The 20,701-nt window shown below is 46.0% G+C and overlaps 2 protein-coding genes and 1 non-coding gene across 3 annotated transcripts in view; all 3 read right to left on the reverse strand.

Annotated features, from left to right (window-relative positions):
• On the reverse strand, nt 1–3,126 carry cox6c (cytochrome c oxidase subunit 6C). Its single transcript, XM_070959212.1, has 4 exons — nt 3,050–3,126; nt 1,193–1,306; nt 428–560; nt 1–133 (listed from the first exon to the last, which is right to left on the reverse strand). Exons 2-3 carry the CDS (start codon nt 1,295–1,297, stop codon nt 435–437), a joined length of 231 nt encoding a protein of 76 aa, XP_070815313.1. The 5' UTR covers nt 1,298–1,306; nt 3,050–3,126; the 3' UTR covers nt 1–133; nt 428–434.
• A 4,703-nt stretch (nt 3,127–7,829) lies between these two features.
• Nucleotides 7,830–20,701, reverse strand: part of angpt4 (angiopoietin 4) — a 38,630-nt gene continuing 25,758 nt past the window's right edge. The window contains exons 2-10 of the mRNA XM_070958966.1: nt 16,240–16,398; nt 16,046–16,167; nt 12,005–12,089; nt 11,442–11,589; nt 11,089–11,201; nt 10,000–10,101; nt 9,675–9,841; nt 8,957–9,090; nt 7,830–8,287 (exon numbers count right to left, since the gene is read on the reverse strand). Of these exons, the coding sequence (XP_070815067.1) occupies nt 8,127–8,287; nt 8,957–9,090; nt 9,675–9,841; nt 10,000–10,101; nt 11,089–11,201; nt 11,442–11,589; nt 12,005–12,089; nt 16,046–16,167; nt 16,240–16,398 (1,191 nt within the window). The 3' untranslated portion in view covers nt 7,830–8,126. The remainder of the gene's footprint in view (nt 8,288–8,956; nt 9,091–9,674; nt 9,842–9,999; nt 10,102–11,088; nt 11,202–11,441; nt 11,590–12,004; nt 12,090–16,045; nt 16,168–16,239; nt 16,399–20,701) is intronic.
• trnag-ucc (transfer RNA glycine (anticodon UCC)) lies at nt 8,787–8,858 on the reverse strand. The gene has a single exon. It is a non-coding gene; the product is annotated as a tRNA-Gly (tRNA).

The following is a 20,701-nucleotide window of genomic DNA, read 5'->3' on the forward strand; positions in this document are numbered from 1 at the left end:
TTACATTAATAGAATATTTTATTTAGAGGAACAAAACAGCATAGCGATGTTCGCATCTAACCAGTAAATCACATCCAAGGGGGCGAGAAGGAACCTCAAGCTCAGACCGGGAATGAACGACGAGGAAGAGGAGCTGGAGGAAGACAAGAAGACATTTAGATACACAAAGATTTAAATGGATCGAACGACACACACTGTAACAAATATGTGTATGTTTGTCTGAAGAAACGATGTTAAATCTCAGTATTTTCATTGTTGAAGTCACAGTAAAGCTGAGCTGTCCCTCACAGGTGTGACTGCTCACAGGTGTGACTGCTCACAGGTGTGACTGCTCACAGGTGTGACTGCTCACAGGTGTGACTGCTCACAGGTGTGACTGCTCACAGGTGTGACTGCTCACAGGTGTGACGGTGAGGAAAAGACTCACGGCGGCTTTACTTCCCGGTGGGCTCAACGCTCTCGAAGACGCCGGCTTCCCTCATGCTGTTGAACTCTTTGACGGCGTCGTAATGCTTGTAGAAGTCAGCGTAGGCCTGTTTCCTGGGTTCTGTCACTATGAACTGTGGGGAACAAAAGACATCTCCGCTTTGTTCACAGTTTAAATCAACACCTTAAAGGAGGGCTGATGGCCGAGTTTCAATAGATTATTTTCCTGAACAGAGCAGATTTGTGAGTGTTTCAGACACTCTCTGAACAGTAACATTTCTGAAGGACTAAAACCAATCAGATCCCAGCAGACGATTAAAACGCACGTGCATAGTCTAATGTAATTCAATCACTGCTCTTTAGCAGCTTATGTGCTTCAAACTTTGTCAGCACTGTCAGAAAAGAGCTGATTCATCTCTGCACATGCGAGGCTTCAGTCAGCGGTGGTGCTGCCTCTGTCTTTTGTGTTACTGACATTGTGTCGCCCTGTACATGTAGATGGAGATGGACAAACATGAGACACAGTTCATATGACTATCTAAGATTAAACTACCAACAATAACCACGAGATAACCAGGAAAGAATCAACATTAAGAGCTTCACAGGCAGAATCAGTCACAGCCCAAATGTGTTTTTGTCTGGAGTTCGTCTGCTGAGGTAAAGGTTAACAAACTGAGGCGTTCCCGTTTCTGAAGTGACATTTTTAATCGCGACCGCTTCACAGGAAAGAGGCTTGTGGCCATGTGGGCTTGTCTCCTGCTCTCACCTTGAACCCTAATGCGGCAATGATGGACAGACCGAAAGCGATGGGCAGGTGAAACCTCAGACGCTTTCCCAGCAGCCCCCTCATCAAAGGCTTTTGCAGAGACATGGTGGATCACTAGCAGGAGGAAAAAGACAAAAATCAAGCTGAATCTAATTCAAACGGCCACAATCAGATTACTGGACGACCCACTCAACAACACGGCCTGGCCTACTGGACGTTTGAGGCCTTTACTAGGATCAATATTTGAGTTTTAAAAATCTGATGAAGACATACTGACTGATAGTTTTTTTGTGGAGAAAACACACACTTGGCAGGATATTTTACTGCTGAAAAACAGACTCGTCTGCCTCTGTGGTGGAGTGTCTGTGATGGGGACACGGTTTCTAAATGACCTCAGACCTGGTTTGGCATTTCTTTACAGCAGTTACTTTACTTTACTGCACTGGTTTCAAGTTTTACATCACAGACTTAAAACGATGACACGAGACGAACAGCAGTGTTTCCCCTCTCACTTATTCATGTCAATCATGTGCTCTTTAATCTAAGACATCTTTCAAAGGTCCAGACGTTACTGTCTGAGGGTGGGTTAGGGTTATGCAAACATGTAACTGAAGTCTCCAGGTGTTTTCTACAGTGACTGTGAATGAAGGTGAAGTAAATGAAGGCAGAAATGATAAATGATACCAGTGGTGGTTTATAAACCCTCTTAAGTGCAAATATGGTGATAGGGATCCAGGGATCTGGATCATCCGGGTCTTGCACTGGTTTATGCAAAGCTAAGTTATTCTTAACACATTTTAATGTCCGACCTGAATGAATGGCTCCTGATGTCTGGCCATCATTTTTATTATTAGTAGTTATTTTAACAAACATCTTGTATATATTGAATATCGGACAAAGCTCCCACAGTTACGCCCTGAATATCAACTAATTCTGCTTAATGAGCTGGTGCATCAAAATAGCTAACAGTGGATTTTCTCTGTGACATTACTTGGCAAACCTTCATTCACCAGCTTTTATCTTATCTCTTATCTTATTTTATTTTATCTGGCCCAGAGATCAATTACACACCTCGAAGTAAACCAGGCGTGATTTCAAAATACTGACTTTTACCTCTAATTTTCTTCAGACAGTTAGAGGACAATGCTACAGACAGATGTCTGGTCAGTTAGAAATAACTATAATGAAAATAATAATAATAAAGGAGGACATAACTAATCTGCGTGTCCCAGAAGGCAGACCGCCATCAAACACCGCAGCCAGGTCAGGTCAGCACAGCAGCACTGAAACCACCGTGTGACCTCTCTCTAGGTGCTTCATTTCCTGGAACATGTGTCCTCTATTACAGTGTGCTTTCACAGTTATACACAAACAATATCAAGTATCTTCAGTTCAGCACCAGCAAATATTAACAGAATAAAATGGGTGAGTTATATCGCTGTGACACCGGGTCAAAGTAGCGGAATGTCATTAACAAGAAAGGACCGTTAAGGCGTCTCCTCGTCACACTGTGGTAAGTTAGCTTTTGTTTTCAGCAGCATTAAAGTCCAACAACATTAGCAAAACACCTTAAATAATAATCGCAGACGTAGCTCCGCCGTTTCACCAACAGTTAAGAAGAGTAGCTAACGGGCTGTCGGTTAGCATTTGGCTAATACGTGATATCAGCAGCAGGACAAGCTAACGTTAGCTAGCTCGATTCAGCTAACTGCTATCCAGGCGGCGACACGAGAGGAAAGCGGCAAAATTCCGGGGAAAAAGTAAAACCCAGCAATTATTATCAATGTGAAAAAACGATCTGTTATAATGTAAACGCATCACACAAATATCAACAGTCTTAGTCAAAGGAATACTCACAAGTTGGACTCACGACCTTCACAGAAACCGCTCACACAGTGCAGCTGCTTTCCTCTACCGGAAGAGACTCTACTGGAGCCACAGAGGGACAAAATTAGTGCTCGCGAAAGCGAAGTCGGGGTATTTGCGGTCACGGAAACCGGACACTGACAACTTTAAAAAAATCAAAATTGTTTAAATGTGTTTAAATGAGAAAAAATGACAACGGATGTTCAGAATAAGTACTTGTGCACCGTTATTGATACATACGCGTTTTTTTTTTTTTTTTTTTAAATCTTTGCATCTGTCGGAGGACACTATTTTTTATTTTCAGGGTTAGATCACATTAGATGAGACCGTCATAGGATGTAATCTACGGTGCTGCACTCGGGACATGTCCATGTATAGTTCATTATAATATATATATATATAATATACAGAGAAGCCGTTTGCCACCTGCAAACTATTGACTGTGTTGTAGTAACACAGTCTGGCCACAAGAGGGAGGCAGAGAGACAATCGACTGACCTGTGAACGGTCACGACCTCAGTGCTGATCGGCTTTCGTAATCTTTACTGATCACATGCGGTTTGGACAGTGTTTGTAAGCATGTGATGTTTTTAAATTGTACACATTTACTATTTACTATAAAGATGAAAACAGAATAAAACTGGAACAGATGGGCTTTTATTTGCTTGATGATAATATTCTCCCTGCTTGTTATTTCCTATCTGGTTTTAAATCGATTACAGATGTTTTCCAGATGGAAACCATGTTTGATTTTACCATTCAATCTCTTCATCTGATAGCTGATATCAATATGTAAAATATGAGTAACTCGGCCTCTCAGGCACTCCTGACAAATGATTTATTAACTTTCAATGACTACGGGAAAATAGATAAATTCAATTGAATTTGCCACAAAACAAAACACATTAATGAGATTTAAGCCTCCAAATTGGATGCTTTGTTAAACATAAATTAAACAGAACGTGATAATCTGCTGATCCTTTTTGGCAGTTACTCAATTAAAAACAGCACAAAGTCAATATATTTAATGTTTTCTCTCATCAGCTTCATTGATTTCTGTAAATATCTACTTATTGTGAATCTGATGCAGCAACATGTTTCACAGACTGGGAAAGATGCCCCCAAAACACCTGTTTGGATCATTCCACAGGTAAACAGGCTAAATGGTAACAGGTAAGAGGATCATGATTGGCTATAGAAGAGGCGTCCGGGAAACGCTCCGTCGATCATAGAGGATGGAGCGAGTTCACCACTTTGTGAACACATGGACTCAGAGACACTTCAGAAAACTGCTGTCAGTGAAGACAGTTTGATTGGAAATGACTGTTTTTATTTATGAGTTTCAACCTTTCTGGAATCAGTAAATCTTTCTGGGAATTTTTGAAAAGATTTATTTTTTTCCTCAACAGTAAACAGCTGAGCGAGGGACAAACAGCGACACCTCACAGCTGTCAAACCGCCTCAGACCGGCTTTCCTAACAAACTTTATTGTACAAAACACTGCAGAGTGTTTACAGGTGAGTGGACGAGCTCTGCTTCACATACGCAGTAAAAAAAAAAAGAATTAAACCTGAAAAGGTGAAACTTCTCAATGTTTGCAGTATCTGAAACAGCAGTAAAGATCATGACACTAGAGTTCACTCTCTGTTCCATAAAGTGCATTTTAATACGCTGAAGTACAAACTTGTGTACTCTGACAGAGAATTCTGCAGACTTCATGCATGAAACTGTACTGAGGACTATTTCAAGGTGAACGCTGCAGGACCATGATCCATCACTGCTGTCACATGACACGCGTGTTCTCAGCAGAACGTCGGCTTCTGAGGGAACAACAGACGCTGTTTTCAGCTAAGCCAACACGAACGTTTGAGGGCGTCCTGCACAGACGTTCATGGTCCCAGAGGATGACTCTTCGCTGCAGCGCCACCTGCAGGTCGTGGTTTGGAGTGAAATATCTGCACATGTATCAGATGGATCGCCATGAAGGTTCTGCTCTTACATTCCTGTCCCTCCCAGGATGGATCGTACTGACCCGGACCTCTAACGCCGTCATCATCTTTGGGTTGTGTGTTCCCATCAGCCTCAGCTGTTCTTTATGTTCAGCGCTAATTAGCAGATGTTAGCATGCTAACACTCTAAAGATGGTAAACATGGAAAATATCATACCTGCTAAATGTCAGCATGCTGATGTTAGCATTAGCTCAAAGCAGCGCTGCTTATACAGATGTGAGCACGACTGTAGTGTTTTTGTATTGATTGTTGACCACGACCACAGATACAAACATCCCATCATACATGAAGAAAACCTGCTGCTCTGTTGCCAAGGATAACTTTCGTGCTAACTGTGTTAACACTCTGCTGGCTAATACAAGCAGAATATTAGATGAAGTGCTGCGTGTATGAACACTTTAACATAAAATCGATCATGCTGAAGTTATTGATTACGTCTGTTCTTCGCTCCCGGCTCTTCAGCTCCTCACCAAACCAAGAAAACACACGACTGTTTAACACACACACACACACACACACACACACACACACACACACACACACACACACACACACACACACACACACACATCCAGTCCTGTTGTCACACTGTCTTAACGTTAACCTGCTAATGATTGACGACACCTGATCAAAACATGTTGTCTGCCTTACTTTTTGTCACAAAATGTTCTGTCATTGTGTGTGTGTGTGTGTGTGTGTGTGTGTGTGTGTGTGTGTGTGTGTGTGTGTGTGTGTGTGTGTGTGTGTGTGTGTGTGTGTGTGTGCACGCGTGACAGAGAAGCACAGTTCAGATGATCACAGTCGAATCCACCGAATGATAAAAATATGTCCTGTAACTCATTTGTTGTCTGAATGAGAGCCACGAGTGTGTTTGCCAACATAAAACAAAGAGTCCAACGAAAAAGGGGGAAATGATCAAGTTGTTTGGAGGAGGACGGTAATTAAAGCAACATTTGTGTCTCAGGATCTGGACTCTGATGGGATTTCTGCTTTGGTTTGAGTCCCTCTTTCTAGCTCATTGTCCAGACTTTATATCCAACACGAAACAAGAGAATTAAGATCAATTTGGACTTGAAAGTCAGAGCAGAGGCTACAGTACATCGTGTTGCTGTGTCCAGGATCTGTCAGATGGAACAAACGTGGGATTACTTCTCCTCCGCTGTTCTCCTGAATAATAAATGAAGCCATGATGTCCAATGTCCCTCCAGCTGCATGTCTTTCAGTTGTGTCCTTCTAACTTCATCAGTTTTCATCTATCATGTACAAGTCTGTCAGCTCTCACTAACAGGACGAACAGTTTGGGAGATATGAGCCGTCGTTTGTCCACTTGGCTGTTCGGGCGTCTCAAACGTCCATAAATCATCTCTGTGGTTCAAAGAGTCTTTGAGTCTCAGGAGGAAAACATAAGAAGTCCGAGCCTTAGCTTCATTAAAGAAGTATGAAAACATTTCAGAGGGAGCTGATGTTTCTCCTCCAAACTGCAGTCATCAGACGACCGATCGGCCTGTGATCACAATAAGACCTTGAATTTTCACTCCTGTGTGTATCAGCAGTCTTACTCATGTTCAGCCAGTTTATTAACATACACTTAATGAAAAAGCAAACTCAAGCCTGGCTCACATCAGTATCTGTGGTGCCACTGCTTCTATTACTCTCTGATTGGCTGCATCTGTAACGTGACGGCGATAGGAAACGCAGCATCACTGGAGCCTGAAGCGCTTCCTCCCCTCCACACCTCTGCGTTCGTCTGATAAGCTCTCCTCTGGGGTTTGCCTGCATCATATTTGGTATCACTGCGCAGAGAGGCATCGGGAGGCTCGTGCTCGCGACGGCCTGAGATGTGAACATCAGCGGCGTCCTCGTCAGCTGAGCTGCAACCTTAGCTAACAGTAATCAGTTAGCAGTTAAGGATTAACGATGAGGGTTAGAGGGGCGGATGCACGCTTCCCTCTGTGATGCTGTTGGCGGGTGTCGTTCGGCAGAAAGAAAATAGTTCCTACACAAAACTGTTCACAACAAGGTTTGTGGACGATCTTGAGTAAGCGAGTCATGATTCCTGGAAAGAGACGTTCACGTTGAGCTTCTCAAGCTACACAAGCCGAGTGCGATCTAGTTCCTTTATATTCAACAGAAGGCAGAAATCTCTGCAGCCCATTTCTCCAGAACTCACATCAGATGGTTAAAAAACAACAACAACAACAACAACAACAACAACAACAACAACAAGAGGATGCATTGAAAGACGTCTTTCGGTGAATGCACTCATCATGAACTGTTCAGAGAAGAAGAAGCAGCCCCTGATTGGCAGTGGAAGGACTCTCCAGATGTGGGAAAAGAGGAATATTGTCATGTCAGAGGAGATTAACTCCACGGCTGCAGAAGTATTCTGGAGTCTGTGGGCGACACCATGTCGAATCCAAGAGATGTTTCGTCGTAAAACACTGTACCATGACACGGCCAACAAGCTCCATCAGAGATGCTTTAGTCGTAAAACAGTGTACCATGACGCTGCCAACACACTCCATCAGAGATGCAGACGACTTCGGAGACAACCCGACACCTTCTGAAACAGTTGAGCTTGTCCACGAATCACAGAGCTGGCAGTTCCATCTGAAGCTCCATCTGTTGAAGTGTCGTTGGCCAACACACCGTAGGGTGCTTTGGATGAAAGTGTTATTTGTCGTCCAACAATGTGCAAACTTGTTCTTTTCTGTCATAAACAGTCTGTGATGGATCCATGGAGACATGAAACAACATGTCCAGCCAAGGGGCTTTAACATTACGGCTGTAAATCTGAGGATCCACAGAAGTCTGGGTTGTACTATGGTGGAGCAGAGGGTTGGAGATCAAAGCTTTAGGGTTGTACCATCATGGGGTGGACTGGAAGGATGTGAGTCAAACTGTGGGTTCACACCATCATGGTCCTGAAGCTGAGGGATGTTTCACATCATCAGTGTGGCATTTTGGAGGAATGCTGGCAGGATCGTACCATCGTGGAGGTGGAGGGGTGCTGCTAGAAGTCATAGGGTCGTACCATCGTGGAGGTGGAGGGGTGCTGCTAGAAGTCATAGGGTCGTACCATCATGGAGGTGGAGCGTAGGGAGTAGCTGGGGCCTCTGAAGTGGTGCCACTTGATGCCGTTGAGCTTCCTGATGTTGTGGCCGACAGAGTAATAAATCCCATTCAGGTTGGAGAAACCGCAGGCATCAAACCACCAACCTGATGGAGAGAGAGATGGAGGAGGGCAGAGAGGATGATGAGCAGAGTGAGACGAGGAGGGCAGAGAGGATGATGAGCAGAGTGAGACGAGGAGGGCAGAGAGGATGATGAGCAGAGTGAGACGAGGAGGGCAGAGAGGATGATGAGCAGAGTGAGACGAGGAGGGACGGACAGAAACAGTCTTCTGTTGTCTCGCGCTCTCTCCTTTTCTTTTATCTCTGTTCTGTCTCTTTCATCTGTCACTCTGTCTGTCTACCGTCTCTGTAAATTACCACGATTTACAGAGATACCACGAATTACCACATTTACCAGGAAATGAGTTCTGCTTTCCAGGAAATGAACACTTCCAACTGAGAAACTGATTTATTTGATGAATCTGAGATTTAGATTAGTTTAGCATCAGAGGTGCAAACAGTCATAATATCCCCCAAAAAATATAAATACATGTGCAACAGGTCGTAGGTGGCAGTGCAGTAAAAGTGAACAGATGAAGCATTCTTGCGATGGCCGGGAATCGAACCCGGGTCAACTGCTTGGAAGGCAGCTATGCTCACCACTATACCACCATCGCTGTGGTCAAAATGTATTTGACCTGGAAGAGGGAGCAACCCACAGAGGAGGAGAGGAGGAGAGGAGGAGAGGAGGAGAGGAGGAGAGGAAGAGCATTACCTCCTGTGAGCATCAGGGCACACTTGCAGTGGTCACAGTTGTCGTGGTCCTGGTCTCGGGTGCTGAATCCCGTCCCGTGGGTGGTCAGGCTGCTCTGCCTGCCCGCTGTGCCGCTGTAACCTCTCAGATACAACCTGAGCGAGAGGATTTCAGGGTTTCAAGGGTTTGCTGAAGGGTTTCGCTGATTTTAGAGAAACTCAATCGACATTTCGTTACTTTCTGTCTTTTATTAAAAAATTTAAAAAAAACAACAAAAAAAGTCCTGCATTCACAGTCAAAGTATGGACGTATCTGCAGCAAAAATTACTTCAAGTACATAAAGTAAAAGTACTCATAATACAAAACGACCTCTTGATAATGTGATGTGATCATGAACGCAGCACTGTTATTAGATTATTATCATTATTATTATTGATGAATTATCAGGTGAGTAACATTTGAACGTTTCAGCTGATTTGAGTTTATTTTCATACACGACTGTACAAACAATCACTTTATGAACTGATCACATATTTATATATTTATAACCTGCAAAGTACTAAAAACTATAGATGACACATACGTTACTCTCCACCACTGGTGTTTATGGTGACGCGTGTGTGTGTGTGTGTGTGTGTGTGTGTGTGTGTGTGTGTGTGTGTGTGTGTGTGTGTGTGTGTGTGTGTGTGTGTGTGTGTGTGTGTGTGTGTATACTGCAGGTCGTGTAACTGTTGGTTACCTGTACTGCTGCCTCTCATTGGTCAGCGTAAACCGGTCGTACTGGGAGTGGGCGGAGTTTCCCTCCCAGTCCTTCAGCTCCACCCTCAGAGAGTACTGGCCCAGACTGGTCAGCAGGTGCAGAGCTTCGTTTCCCAGCCAGTGTTCTCCCAACACGTCCCCGAAACCCTGAAGGAGGGGAGGAAGGGAGGAGGAGGAGGAGAGGAGGCGGAGGGGAGGAGGGGAGGAGGAAAGGAGGGGAGGAATGGAGGAGGTGCGGCTCGATTATGAACAGGTTCGTTATTTCACTCTTTACTCTGACTCCTGCTCCAGACACACACACGGACCATCTTGTACTCCCTCCAGCTCCTCTGGAAGTCCACGCTGCCGTTGAAGCGCCGCTGGAAGACCGTCCAGCCTCCACCGGCCGTCTCCATGTCACAGTACACCTGGAAGAGAAGACGAATCGTCTGCCTCAGGTCAAAGCAGACTCACTGATCTGACACTCAGTCATTCTCTAAACGAAAGCGTATTTCCAGGACTCCACTCACCAAATCTGTTTGAAGATGTACAATAATTTATTCTAGTTTATCGCCATAAATCACGTAGAACAGTGGGAACTGTTCATGTACAGCTGGTTCAAATCCTCTCTGCTCTGACTTTTCAGTTTCACTGTCCCTCTGCGTCTCACACAGGGTTCAGAGTGACGCTGCCCTCCTGACGCTCCAGCTTCAGTGTTTTGTTGTGTCTTCAGTGAGGATTCAGCTATGACTGCCAAAAGATTTAAATCTACATAAAACTGTCCTTTTAACTAAATACAGACGACCAAAATTCCACTTCATTAAGAAGAAGAAGAAATCCTTTATTCATCACAATTGTTTTACACGTGCAGAGTTCAGGGGGAAATTGCACACGCCATGCATCTGTGAAATTCTTTCCCGCTCTTTGACCCATCCATGGTCCTTCCTGCCAGCCGACAGCGGCGCCCGGGGGCCCAGCTCTTGTTTGTCACCATTGGTCAGGTGGTGATCTTCTTGCATGTTTTTAGTTTAGAGGAAACCCCAGGTGAGCACAGGGAGAACATGCAAACGCCACACAGAAAGACCTTTCTTTTTCCTCGAGCAGCAGGCACCGAAGGCATGGTGGAGGACATGCCACCAGTGCCCACAGCGGGATTCGAACCGGGGACCTTCTAGCTGTGAGGCGACAGCGTTACCACTTGTTCCACCGTGCCACCAAGTATTGTCGACTGCAATACTTGAATACAGAATCAATATTGTTACAGCATTAGGTGTCATGTGATGGTATCATCACACCTTTATGTCATAAAATCCACATTCATTTCCTGGGATCAATATTTTGTCCCTTAAGCGTGTGTTTATGTTGAGATATGTGGTGCTGGAGGGAAACGGCTGCGGCTCAGGTGTTCGTCGTACCTGCACGGGTTGAGACCTGTTGCCGACGTAGATGTGATACAGGCCGCTGACAGAGTGACCGGCCTTGTACACGTCTGCACAGTCCCTCCACATCTGGCTCCTCGGAGGTGACCCTGAACACACACACACACACACACACACACACACACACACACACACACACACACACACACACACACACACACACACACACACACACACACACACACATCAGACAGCTCTTACTGTGAAAATGGCCTCTCCAGTTTGGACAAAGTGTGTGTGTGAGTGTGTGAGAGTGAGTGTGTGTGTGTGTGTGTGTGTGTGTGTGTGTGTGTGTGTGTGTGTGTGTGTGTGTGTGTGTGTGTGTGTACCTGTAGTCGTAGCCACCATGTTAATGAGCGCGTGCACTGACTCCATCAGCTGCGCCTGCTGCCTCTGCAGCGCCGTGTTGTTGCTGCTGGCGACCCTCAGCTGCCTCTCCAAAGACTCGATGGCCGTCATCTGAGTCCTGATGACAGACTGGAGCGGAGACGGAGACATTCAGTCCAGCTGAGTCTCACACATCAGAGGTCAGAGGTCGACGCGCCACCTGGGTCTGATTACTCTTTCTGGGTTTTTACTTTTCATATTTGATTGTTTAGATTGCTTACGTTAGCGTCAGCCAGCTGAGGCTAAAGTGGTTTCTGTGAATAGAAACAATAAAACAAGCCCGCTGCACTCTCTGATCTGTACATCACGTTTATGAGGTCACACGCTCGTCTTCATCGTCTGCGCCGAAGCTTGACTCCATAAACGTCAAACACAGGCTGACGGACTCACATCGTGTCCCTGAAGTGATCCTGACCGTGCTGACAGTACATGGAACTTAGCTAATGATGATGATGAAGGTGATGCCTCAGCGTGAAGCACACAGGTGTGTTCTCACTGACTCTACCTGCAGTTTGCTCTTCTCCTCCTTCATGTCCTCCAGCTCTCCTTTCTGCTGAGACTCCAGCTTCTGAACTTTGCTCTCCAGCCGACTGAAAGACACGACAGCACGTTCTCATTGGTTCATCTCGGTGAAGCTTTTCTTATCTTCAGGCACAAAAACACTCGGCCAGATTTAGGGAAACATTTTCGGTCAAAATCACAACTTTATCCAGGTGATAGGAGCTCTGTTGTCATGGTAACATGGATAAAGTCTCTCTGAAATTCAACCACCTCCAGTGGTTGAACCTCTCACCTTGCTGCAGTGATGAACAGGTGTACCTCGACACGATGACATCATTGCCATCCAATTATTTATGCATTTTATTTATTTACGTCTCCTCACTTCCTGTTTTTATTGATTGCTCTGTGTTATTGTTTTATTGTGTGAGGCACATTGTTTTGTATTTTGTTTGCATGAAAAGTGAAATTCAAATAAAGTCTGACTGATTGATTGATGACAAAAACAAGTGTAAGTACAGTTGTTCTCAAAGGAAACGCTGGTGTGACAGTGGTGATGGCATTCTGGGAAATGTAGGAGATGTCTGAATTCTGAAGGCTCGGAGGAGGCAGTTTGAGGGAAAACGGTTACAGCAAAACGTAAATGACTGCACGTCATCACATAATAAGTCGTGGAACATGAAGTGTTTATCCTGAAGTTGTGCGTTTGTCAGAGGGAGGACACAAATCCAAACTGTTTGGACAACAAATCTGTCTGTAATGGACCAGAGGCTGTAACTCCTGAGTCACTCCCTCCTGCTCGAGAGGCCGTAAAACAGCGAAGTAAAGATTAATAAGCCGACCATCATTCTTTCTGCCAGAGCGGAGCGCGGTCCACGTTATCTGTGCAGCTGAACCAGCAGAGCAGCTGCTGAAAATAGACTCAGCCCACAGTTAGATCAACAGAGCCGGAGCCAAATGAATGAAACCTGATGAAGGAGTGGCAGCGGCTTCAGAGGCGACTGCGAGACACCGAGAGGCTCTGAATGTCCCGTTCACACTCACGCTTCTGGCTCTGAGCGCAGGGCCGAGAGCAGAGCGTGTGCTGGAGGTCTGCAGGAGCTGGGTGGGAAAATCTGTCTTCTCTGAGGTTTCCCACACAAAGTCCCAGTCTGTGAGCGCGAAGCTGCTGGCGGCCATTACTATTCCAACTGAGATGAACAGACTCGAGTCCTCCTCACACAGATTTAACGTCCCCGTGCATCCAAAAGATGTTGTTTCCTGCTGCAAGAAGACAACAATGACGGTGCTTTACGTTAAAGTGTGTGTGAGACGAGTTCGGCTGAAATCCAAACGAGCTCAAGTGATGAGAACGAGAGGAGTTCACAGCCATGCTAACAGATGATAAACGCTAACGTCTGCATGCTAACACACTGACTGACAATGCTGACATGCTAATGCTTAGCAGGTGAAATGTGTGCCATGCTCAGCGTACTTTAGCGTGCTAGCATGCTAACATCTGCAAACTTGTAATAAACATTGAGGCTGATGGAGGTCATGTAAAAACTCAGATTTACTTCATACTGCGGACATTTCAAACCAACCACAGATCTCTAATTGATCTTAGGTGGCTGCAGGCTCCAATATTCTCCTGGAGATGAATATCAGCACCTTAACAGCCAGATGTGCGACGTCACATCTGATCATATCTGCAGCTTTTGAGGTCCAGTTTGTGCTGAAGTGTCGCTGACACGAGTCCATCATCATCCTCCATCACCGTCTCATGTGCAGCCGTATCATGTGACTCCTTTACACCTATGAGTGACCTCACGCCCCATCGGCAGGTGAGACTTCACTCATATTAAGAGCTGAAACACATTATGAGCTCCTGCTTCTGATCACTTCAACATGCTGACCTGCACATGAACGAGGCGGCATCGCCGACTGAGATGAAGACTGATGAGGAGGCGCTGATGGCTGCGCTGCAGCGGTTTGTGCGGCGTGTGTGTGTGTGTGTGTGTAGATTAATGAGTTTGCATATGTCCCCAACTGCATGCAGCAGTGTGTGTGTGTGTGTGTGTGTGTGTGTGTGTGTGTGTGTGTGTGTGTGTGTGTGTGTGTGTGTGTGTGTGTGCTGTTACTGCTCTCTTTCACTCTGGACTCTCGATGGCATCTGAAAATGTAAAGTTTCAGTTGGATTTCAGAAATCTTCACTTTCAGGTCTCTCAGGAGTGTTTGAAGTAGAGACAGAAAGAGAAAAAAAGACAGCTATCAAACCCGACTCTTTCTGAACGGCCTGTTTTTACTGGAACTGAGTGACTCAGTGCTGCGAGGGCTCAACAGAGAACTGCAAGAAAACTAAAACCAGGAGATACAAACAGGCTCCAACGGGTTCGATGGGGTTTAAGTTGTAGTTTGAACAGAAAGAAGAAGATTCAATGTTCTGTATTCTACTTTTATCTGAATGACTTTGAGTTTGAGTGTGTTGTACATTTCCTGCATGTACTGTGACGTCCGTCCTGTAACTGAGCAGCAGAAGCCTTTATCTGTTTTAACAGCAGTGGTCTCAAAAATCACACTCTGATCTCTAAAGTTTATTAGACCTGTTCCACCACATTAAACTGTGTTGCTGAGCAGGAAATAATCAGAGCCAGAAGTGAGCAGCAGGACGTTTCTAAAACCAGGATTTCTAAAAATGTTTCCAGGTAAATTAAGGGATTAAACGCTCTGTGGCTGAGGAAACTTTCCTACCTCCGAGGCTTTCAGAGACTTCTGAAAACACGCAAGATGATGTCAAGAATGCTTTGTCACTAAACTGACTGCTCCTCTTCCTCTTCCTTCATCTGCCCTGCTTTCAGATAGAAACTAAAGGCGAGGTGGAGGAAACGTTCACGCTCGAACACAAGAAGAAGAACAGGAGGGATGTTTGTGGGAAAATCACAAGAACAGCGCAAAGAAAGCTCACACACTCACTCACACACACACACACACACACACACACACACACACACACACACACACACACACACACACACACACAGCCGGTGTATCATGTCCAATTATCAACTGCAAACATCTGCTGAGTCAGTACATAAGCTGACAGAGAAGACATGCATACACTAAAAAACACTGCTTCCCTGTGTGCCTCACACGCACACACACGCACGCACACACACACACACACACACACACACACACACACACTCTGTTTGTGTGTTATCTGTTACTGTAAACAGAGAACATGCTGGATGATTGCTCTGCATGTTTTACAGCGCACCGTCCAAGTCCACCTCACGATGAAAAATAGAGCAAATATTGTGAGTCCAAATATTGGCGTGTCTCGCAGCAACAGCTGTCGACGTGTTTCCATCATCTCTAACGACTTGCTTGTGTTTCAAATATTCTCACTGTTAAGTTGTGAAATCACTGATAAGGCTCTTCTCTTTTTTTTTCCACTCAGGGTCGACTCACGTCGGAGGAGGAGGAGGAGGAGGGAGGACGAAATCTCACCTTTCTTTTGGTTAAAAATGGGATCAGATGTGTCTTCAGTGGGTGAATGGCAGCCTGTCTAAGCACAGAGACACAAGTCTTGGACAGACGTATCCTATTTGAGTATTTTTGAACTTGTTTATTAGAGATTGTGACAGCAGAGATAACGGGAAATGAGGTGAGAGATGGAGAACGACATGTGACAGGTCGACGCACTCGACCGCAGACGTGTTCAACCCTCAAAGAGCTGCAGAGCCTCCAACAACAAGAAGGGACGAAGCTCTCCCTGTTATGAGTTTGATGATATGATCACAGTCATATTTAATCTCTATCTATGTAGACAAAAACCCCTCTGCTATAACAGAGATTAAATACGTGTCCATGTTTTTAACAGAGACATTGAAGACAACACGTCTCTGAGTGGACAGGAGGTCCTTTCTCTTGATCAGGTGACAGCTGCTGTTATTAACTGTGAGGAGGAGAAACACAAACACTTTGAGTACAAATCTGTCGCGCTGAGTCGCTTCTCTCAGCCTGACTGAGCGTCTCGGCTGTTCTTACGCTCAGACGGACACTCTACCTGTTCTTGGCTCGCAGCTGACTGATCTCGGACGTCTGCAGCAGCAGCTCCTTCTCCAGCTTGTTGGTCGACAGAGAATTCTCCAGAAGCTGGATCTCTATTCGAGACGTGTGGTTCAGCACCTGGTGGAGGACACGGCGTTAAATCCAGGACATCTGCTGTGAGAGGAGACCGGCGCCTCGGCGTCTCGTTACCTTGGCCTCGACCACGTTGAGTTTGCGTGTCTGCTCGGCCGTGTGCGTGAGGAGGTTTGTTCCGATCTCCAGCATGGCGGCTGTTTGGTTGTGAACGATGTGCGACGGCATGTTAGCGAGGTCCGGCTTCATCATGCTCTTCTGAATGACGTTCTCCAGCTGTGGATGGACGAGACAAACACAACAGAAAGGAAAAGACAAATGTGATTCATGACTTTCACTCAGACCCTCGTTAGAGCGGAGGAGCCTCTCCAGGAGCTCGGCACTGAAAGTGAAAACCACCCACTCGGTGCATCGAGTTCACCAAATCAAACATGCAGGAGGTCTGGTATATAAAGACGCAGTTCCCTCCATCTCTGGGAATATCAACCGGTGCCAACTCGCGCTGCCATGCTGTGACCTTTAACCCCTGACAAATAAATAATCCCTCCATCCATCCAGCCCTCGATCCGTCCCTCAGACTCCACGTCTTCAGGATATCAGTGCCACTGAGAAGCACGGGGAGTTGATAAATATACCGCTGGACCAACAAACACATTGGTCCCAGTGGGACGGCCGGTTACCAGTGAGACTGTTTGATGAGTCACTGGGGGGGAAGTTCAGGCCACAACGCCCAGATCACATCTGAGGCTGCTGTTCTGAAGCGAATCAGAGAAGTCTCTTTAACCATCACGCGCACAGAAGAAGGTTTTGGGGGAATTCGTCCCGTTTTTAATGAAGTGATGAGAGCTGAGACGCTGAAGTCCTGCAGCTGGACTCTACAGGACATACATGAGAGCAGAAGAGGAGCCTGTGATTTGGTGGATGAGCCAGTTCAGACAAAACGGCTGGAGACACGAACGCATTGGCTAAACTGTGATGCTAAACATAATTATCAAAGACTTTAGTGCAAACTCTGCAGTTAAAGGGACACTTCGCTGATCCTCAACCAGCTTTGTGTCATAACAGTGTGGACAGAAGACGCCTCCGCGGACACAAAGACAGACGTCAGATCTCTGTCTCTCTGATCACAACGGGAAACTCTGAAACCCAGAAGTTATCTGTCAGATGTCTCTAAACTAGCTAAGTGCAGCAGTTTATGAGAAGAGAGGTGAAGAACACTTCGGATACAAACCAAAAAAGCCTCCTGTGTCCACTCAGAGCCGTCAACCAGTTTAACCAGTTTAACCAGTTTGAGAAACGAAACGCGAAAGGCTCGAAAACACGTTTCAGTTTGGCTTAAATGTGCTTGTTGTGACAGCTGACTCATGTTTCAGAAGTGCTGACTAATCCTTCAGTTTCCACGTTGTGTTTTCATGGCTTCACTGCTTTCAGCGGCTGATCGTATCCACGGCGACTGACTTTATCACATTCATCACTCTTCATGCACACTGACGGCACCGTTACTCATTTTCACGACCCAATTAAACTGACCAAGAGTTATTATGTTTAGTCTGCTTCGATTCAGCTCGGGATTGAACAAGCATCGCTCTGTTCAATCAGAAAATGATTTTACGACCGCTGCGATTCGTATCTCGCAGCGGCCGAATCCAAAAGTGGCCTTTTGGAGGGACTTTTGTGTGAGTGAGTAAATTGGGCTGAAGTGGAACAAAAATGAGAGGTGGTGACGCAGCGAGACGTTAATCAAATAATCAAACGAGGAGGAAATAGCTGGAAGGAGCTGGTTCGTTTCTCCCCGCTGCTCGGCTTCCTCAGATGCCGCACAGATAAAGTTCAACCAAAGCCAAACCCCCACCTGGCTGCTGCGAGGCCGACCGGCAGAGACACACAAAGCCGCTGCGATGTCTGAACGTACAGCCTGAACAGAAATATCTGAGCGAGAAGCAGAGATTTAAAAAGAGTCAGAACGACTGAGACAAACAAGAAAACAAAGTTCAGCCCTTTCTTCTCTTTTCGTCTTTGTTTTTTTTTTGTTGAGTCTCTGGAGACACAATGTGCTGACTTTTTAATTGACCCTTATTTCCTGCTGTAGGATTAGAACACACACACACACACGCACACGCGCACACGCACACACGCACACACGCACACACACACATGAAAGCTCTTCATATGGATGCACAGAAACTACAAGCAACTAGACTAGACACAACTAGAAACTACACAGGCTGACCAACGAGCTCTGGACGACGCGCACCACCCCACGTATGGAGGGCTTGTTCCTGAGATGCTAACTCAAACCACATGTTGGCTTCGCTGTGATCTGGCCCTCTGGGTGACTTGGGGGGGGGGGGGGGGGGGGGCTGGGTCACCAAACAGCCCCGATAACGAGACTGACGCACAGGCAAGTAGCACCGATAGCGATCTGGGGTAACAAGTGCACGGTGGGTCGCTGGAGTGTGTCGGGGTCTGCGGAGAGTCAGTGTGTGACTGAAGTCGACAGGCAGAGATAAAAATGAATGTAAAGTAAGATGGAGAATAAAACCCACTAAAAGACACTAAAACTAAGGACAGAAACAGGATCATCAAATGGCTCCAAACTCTCTCTCAGTTTGAGGTTTAACAGATGAAAACTCAGAGTATTTTGCCCGCTGGCACTCCATCAGATCCTCTCCTCTCCTGCGGGTACAGACTCACCACCGGTCATGATGAACTGAAAGAAGCCTGTTACAGCTGATCCCATGTTTAGCTCAGCGTGGGTACGATCTGTGATTATGTTTAATGCCGAACAGGAAGTAGTGCCACACTGTTTTTGCAGATCTCCGCTGTCACTGTCTCACCTTGCTGTGGTGGTGCACACCTGGACACACTGCTGGGTGCTGTTTCAGGGACCACGCAGCACATTTCTAACCGCATCCCTTTACATCTTATACAACGCTATAAATCTCTTACAGCGCTGCTGTAGAGTTGTGATATGCTAGCAGGTAGCTTCACCTGTCTTACCACAGCTAGGAGTGCACTGGTTCCTGTAGACTGTAGACTGGGTCACGGCCGTCTGTCCTCTCCAGTAAAACATCAGCAGTGGTTGTTTGCTCAAACGGTTTAGAATTAGTCACAGCAGAGCAGGAAGTAGTCCGATCCTCTTTTGAGGTAGCCACTACATATTTTCTCGAATTTAAACCAGTTTCAGCTGGTCAAACTTGAAGGACGTATTGCAGCTGTGTCTTTGTCCCCATGGGGGGACGACATCATTGGACATTTAGCCATAAGGACTTTTTGATTTCTCTGTCACATCGTACGAGGTATTACAGGAACTTTAAGCAGCGATGGTCAGAGGGACGACGACAGAGATTTTCCACTTTGTGTCCACATGACATCTCAACACTTCCTGTCGATGTCCACTGCAGAATGACTGGTGTGCTGCACGCAGGAGACGTCAAAGACTTAAATATTGCTTAATTATTGATTTCCATCAGTACGGCGACTCGCTGGAATGTGTCGCAGATGCTGAAACGGCCTAACGTCAGCGCAGGTAAAGGTGAAGATTGTCCAACACCTGGATGGTCCTTTAGTCTTTTAAATGCATCTTGCATACATGCACAGCCCTGTGCAGTTCAGCCCACACACACACACACACACACGCACACACACACACACACACACACACACACACACACACACACACACACACACACACACACCATAACCACTATCTGCCTGTTCCTAACCCTGTACCTAACCTAACCTTACCTAACCCGTAACCCTGTCCTCAGTCTGCACCCTAAAATTTAATGATTTACATTAAGGGGACCTGCGTTTTGTCCCCATAAGGGAGGCGAGTCCCCACAATGTGACTGCGTAAACAGATATTTGTCCCCACAACATGATAAATACCTGTTCACACACACGCACACACATGCAGTGATAGTGTCCTGACTTCCTGCAGCAGTGATCCTGCATCAGCTCAATCAACAACTTTTATCACCTCTCTTGAGGCCATCAGCTCACAGTGACATAATTGGAGTTGGACACGCATCATGAGTTTGAGAACACACACGCACACTCGCAGAGCTCGTCCTATGACTGCGGCGTGCTTTGAAGCGTCGGAGCGTCCAGATGTTTTGGCTGAGTCTCACCATGTTATGAAGCAGCAGAATGAGCCAACAGCCTCGGGCTCCACTCCACACACTGTGGGGACATGTCTCTCTGCGTGGTGTCTGACATTTGGACTCTGCGTCCTCCCTCCATTACCCTCGACAACCTTCATCATCCCTCTTTGTGCCTCTCATGTATGAGCTTAACTCAATGTCCTTCATCTCTGACTGGTACAAGCTGTTTCTATACGTCTTCATTTGTCTGTCTTTTGTCCTTTTTCACTTTACGCCCCTCTGCTGTCTCTTCCACAAGCCCTCTGATTATTGCTTAACGCTGATTATTGTTTGACAAGCGATTAATCACCCTAGAAGAACAGAACACAAAGACCACCTACACAACATGAACATGCAGAAGACAAGCCGAGCAAACCCACCAATCAAAAGGCCGAGTACTTTCCCCTGCTGTATTAGTACTTCAACCTGAGCGA

Source organism: Chaetodon trifascialis, chromosome 3 (genome assembly GCF_039877785.1).
Source record: "Chaetodon trifascialis isolate fChaTrf1 chromosome 3, fChaTrf1.hap1, whole genome shotgun sequence".
NCBI classification, from domain to species: Eukaryota; Metazoa; Chordata; class Actinopteri; order Chaetodontiformes; family Chaetodontidae; genus Chaetodon; species Chaetodon trifascialis.

What these genes read in the sequence shown, in the direction of transcription:
- cox6c (XM_070959212.1), bottom strand. Translation starts at nt 1,297, where the DNA reads ATGTCTCTGCAAAAGCCTTTGATGAGGGGGCTGCTGGGAAAGCGTCTG. An exon ending in TTGCCGCATTAGGGTTCAAG is followed by an intron (nt 561 to 1,192) that starts GTGAGAGCAGGA and finishes TGTTCCCCACAG; the next exon opens with TTCATAGTGACAGAACCCAG.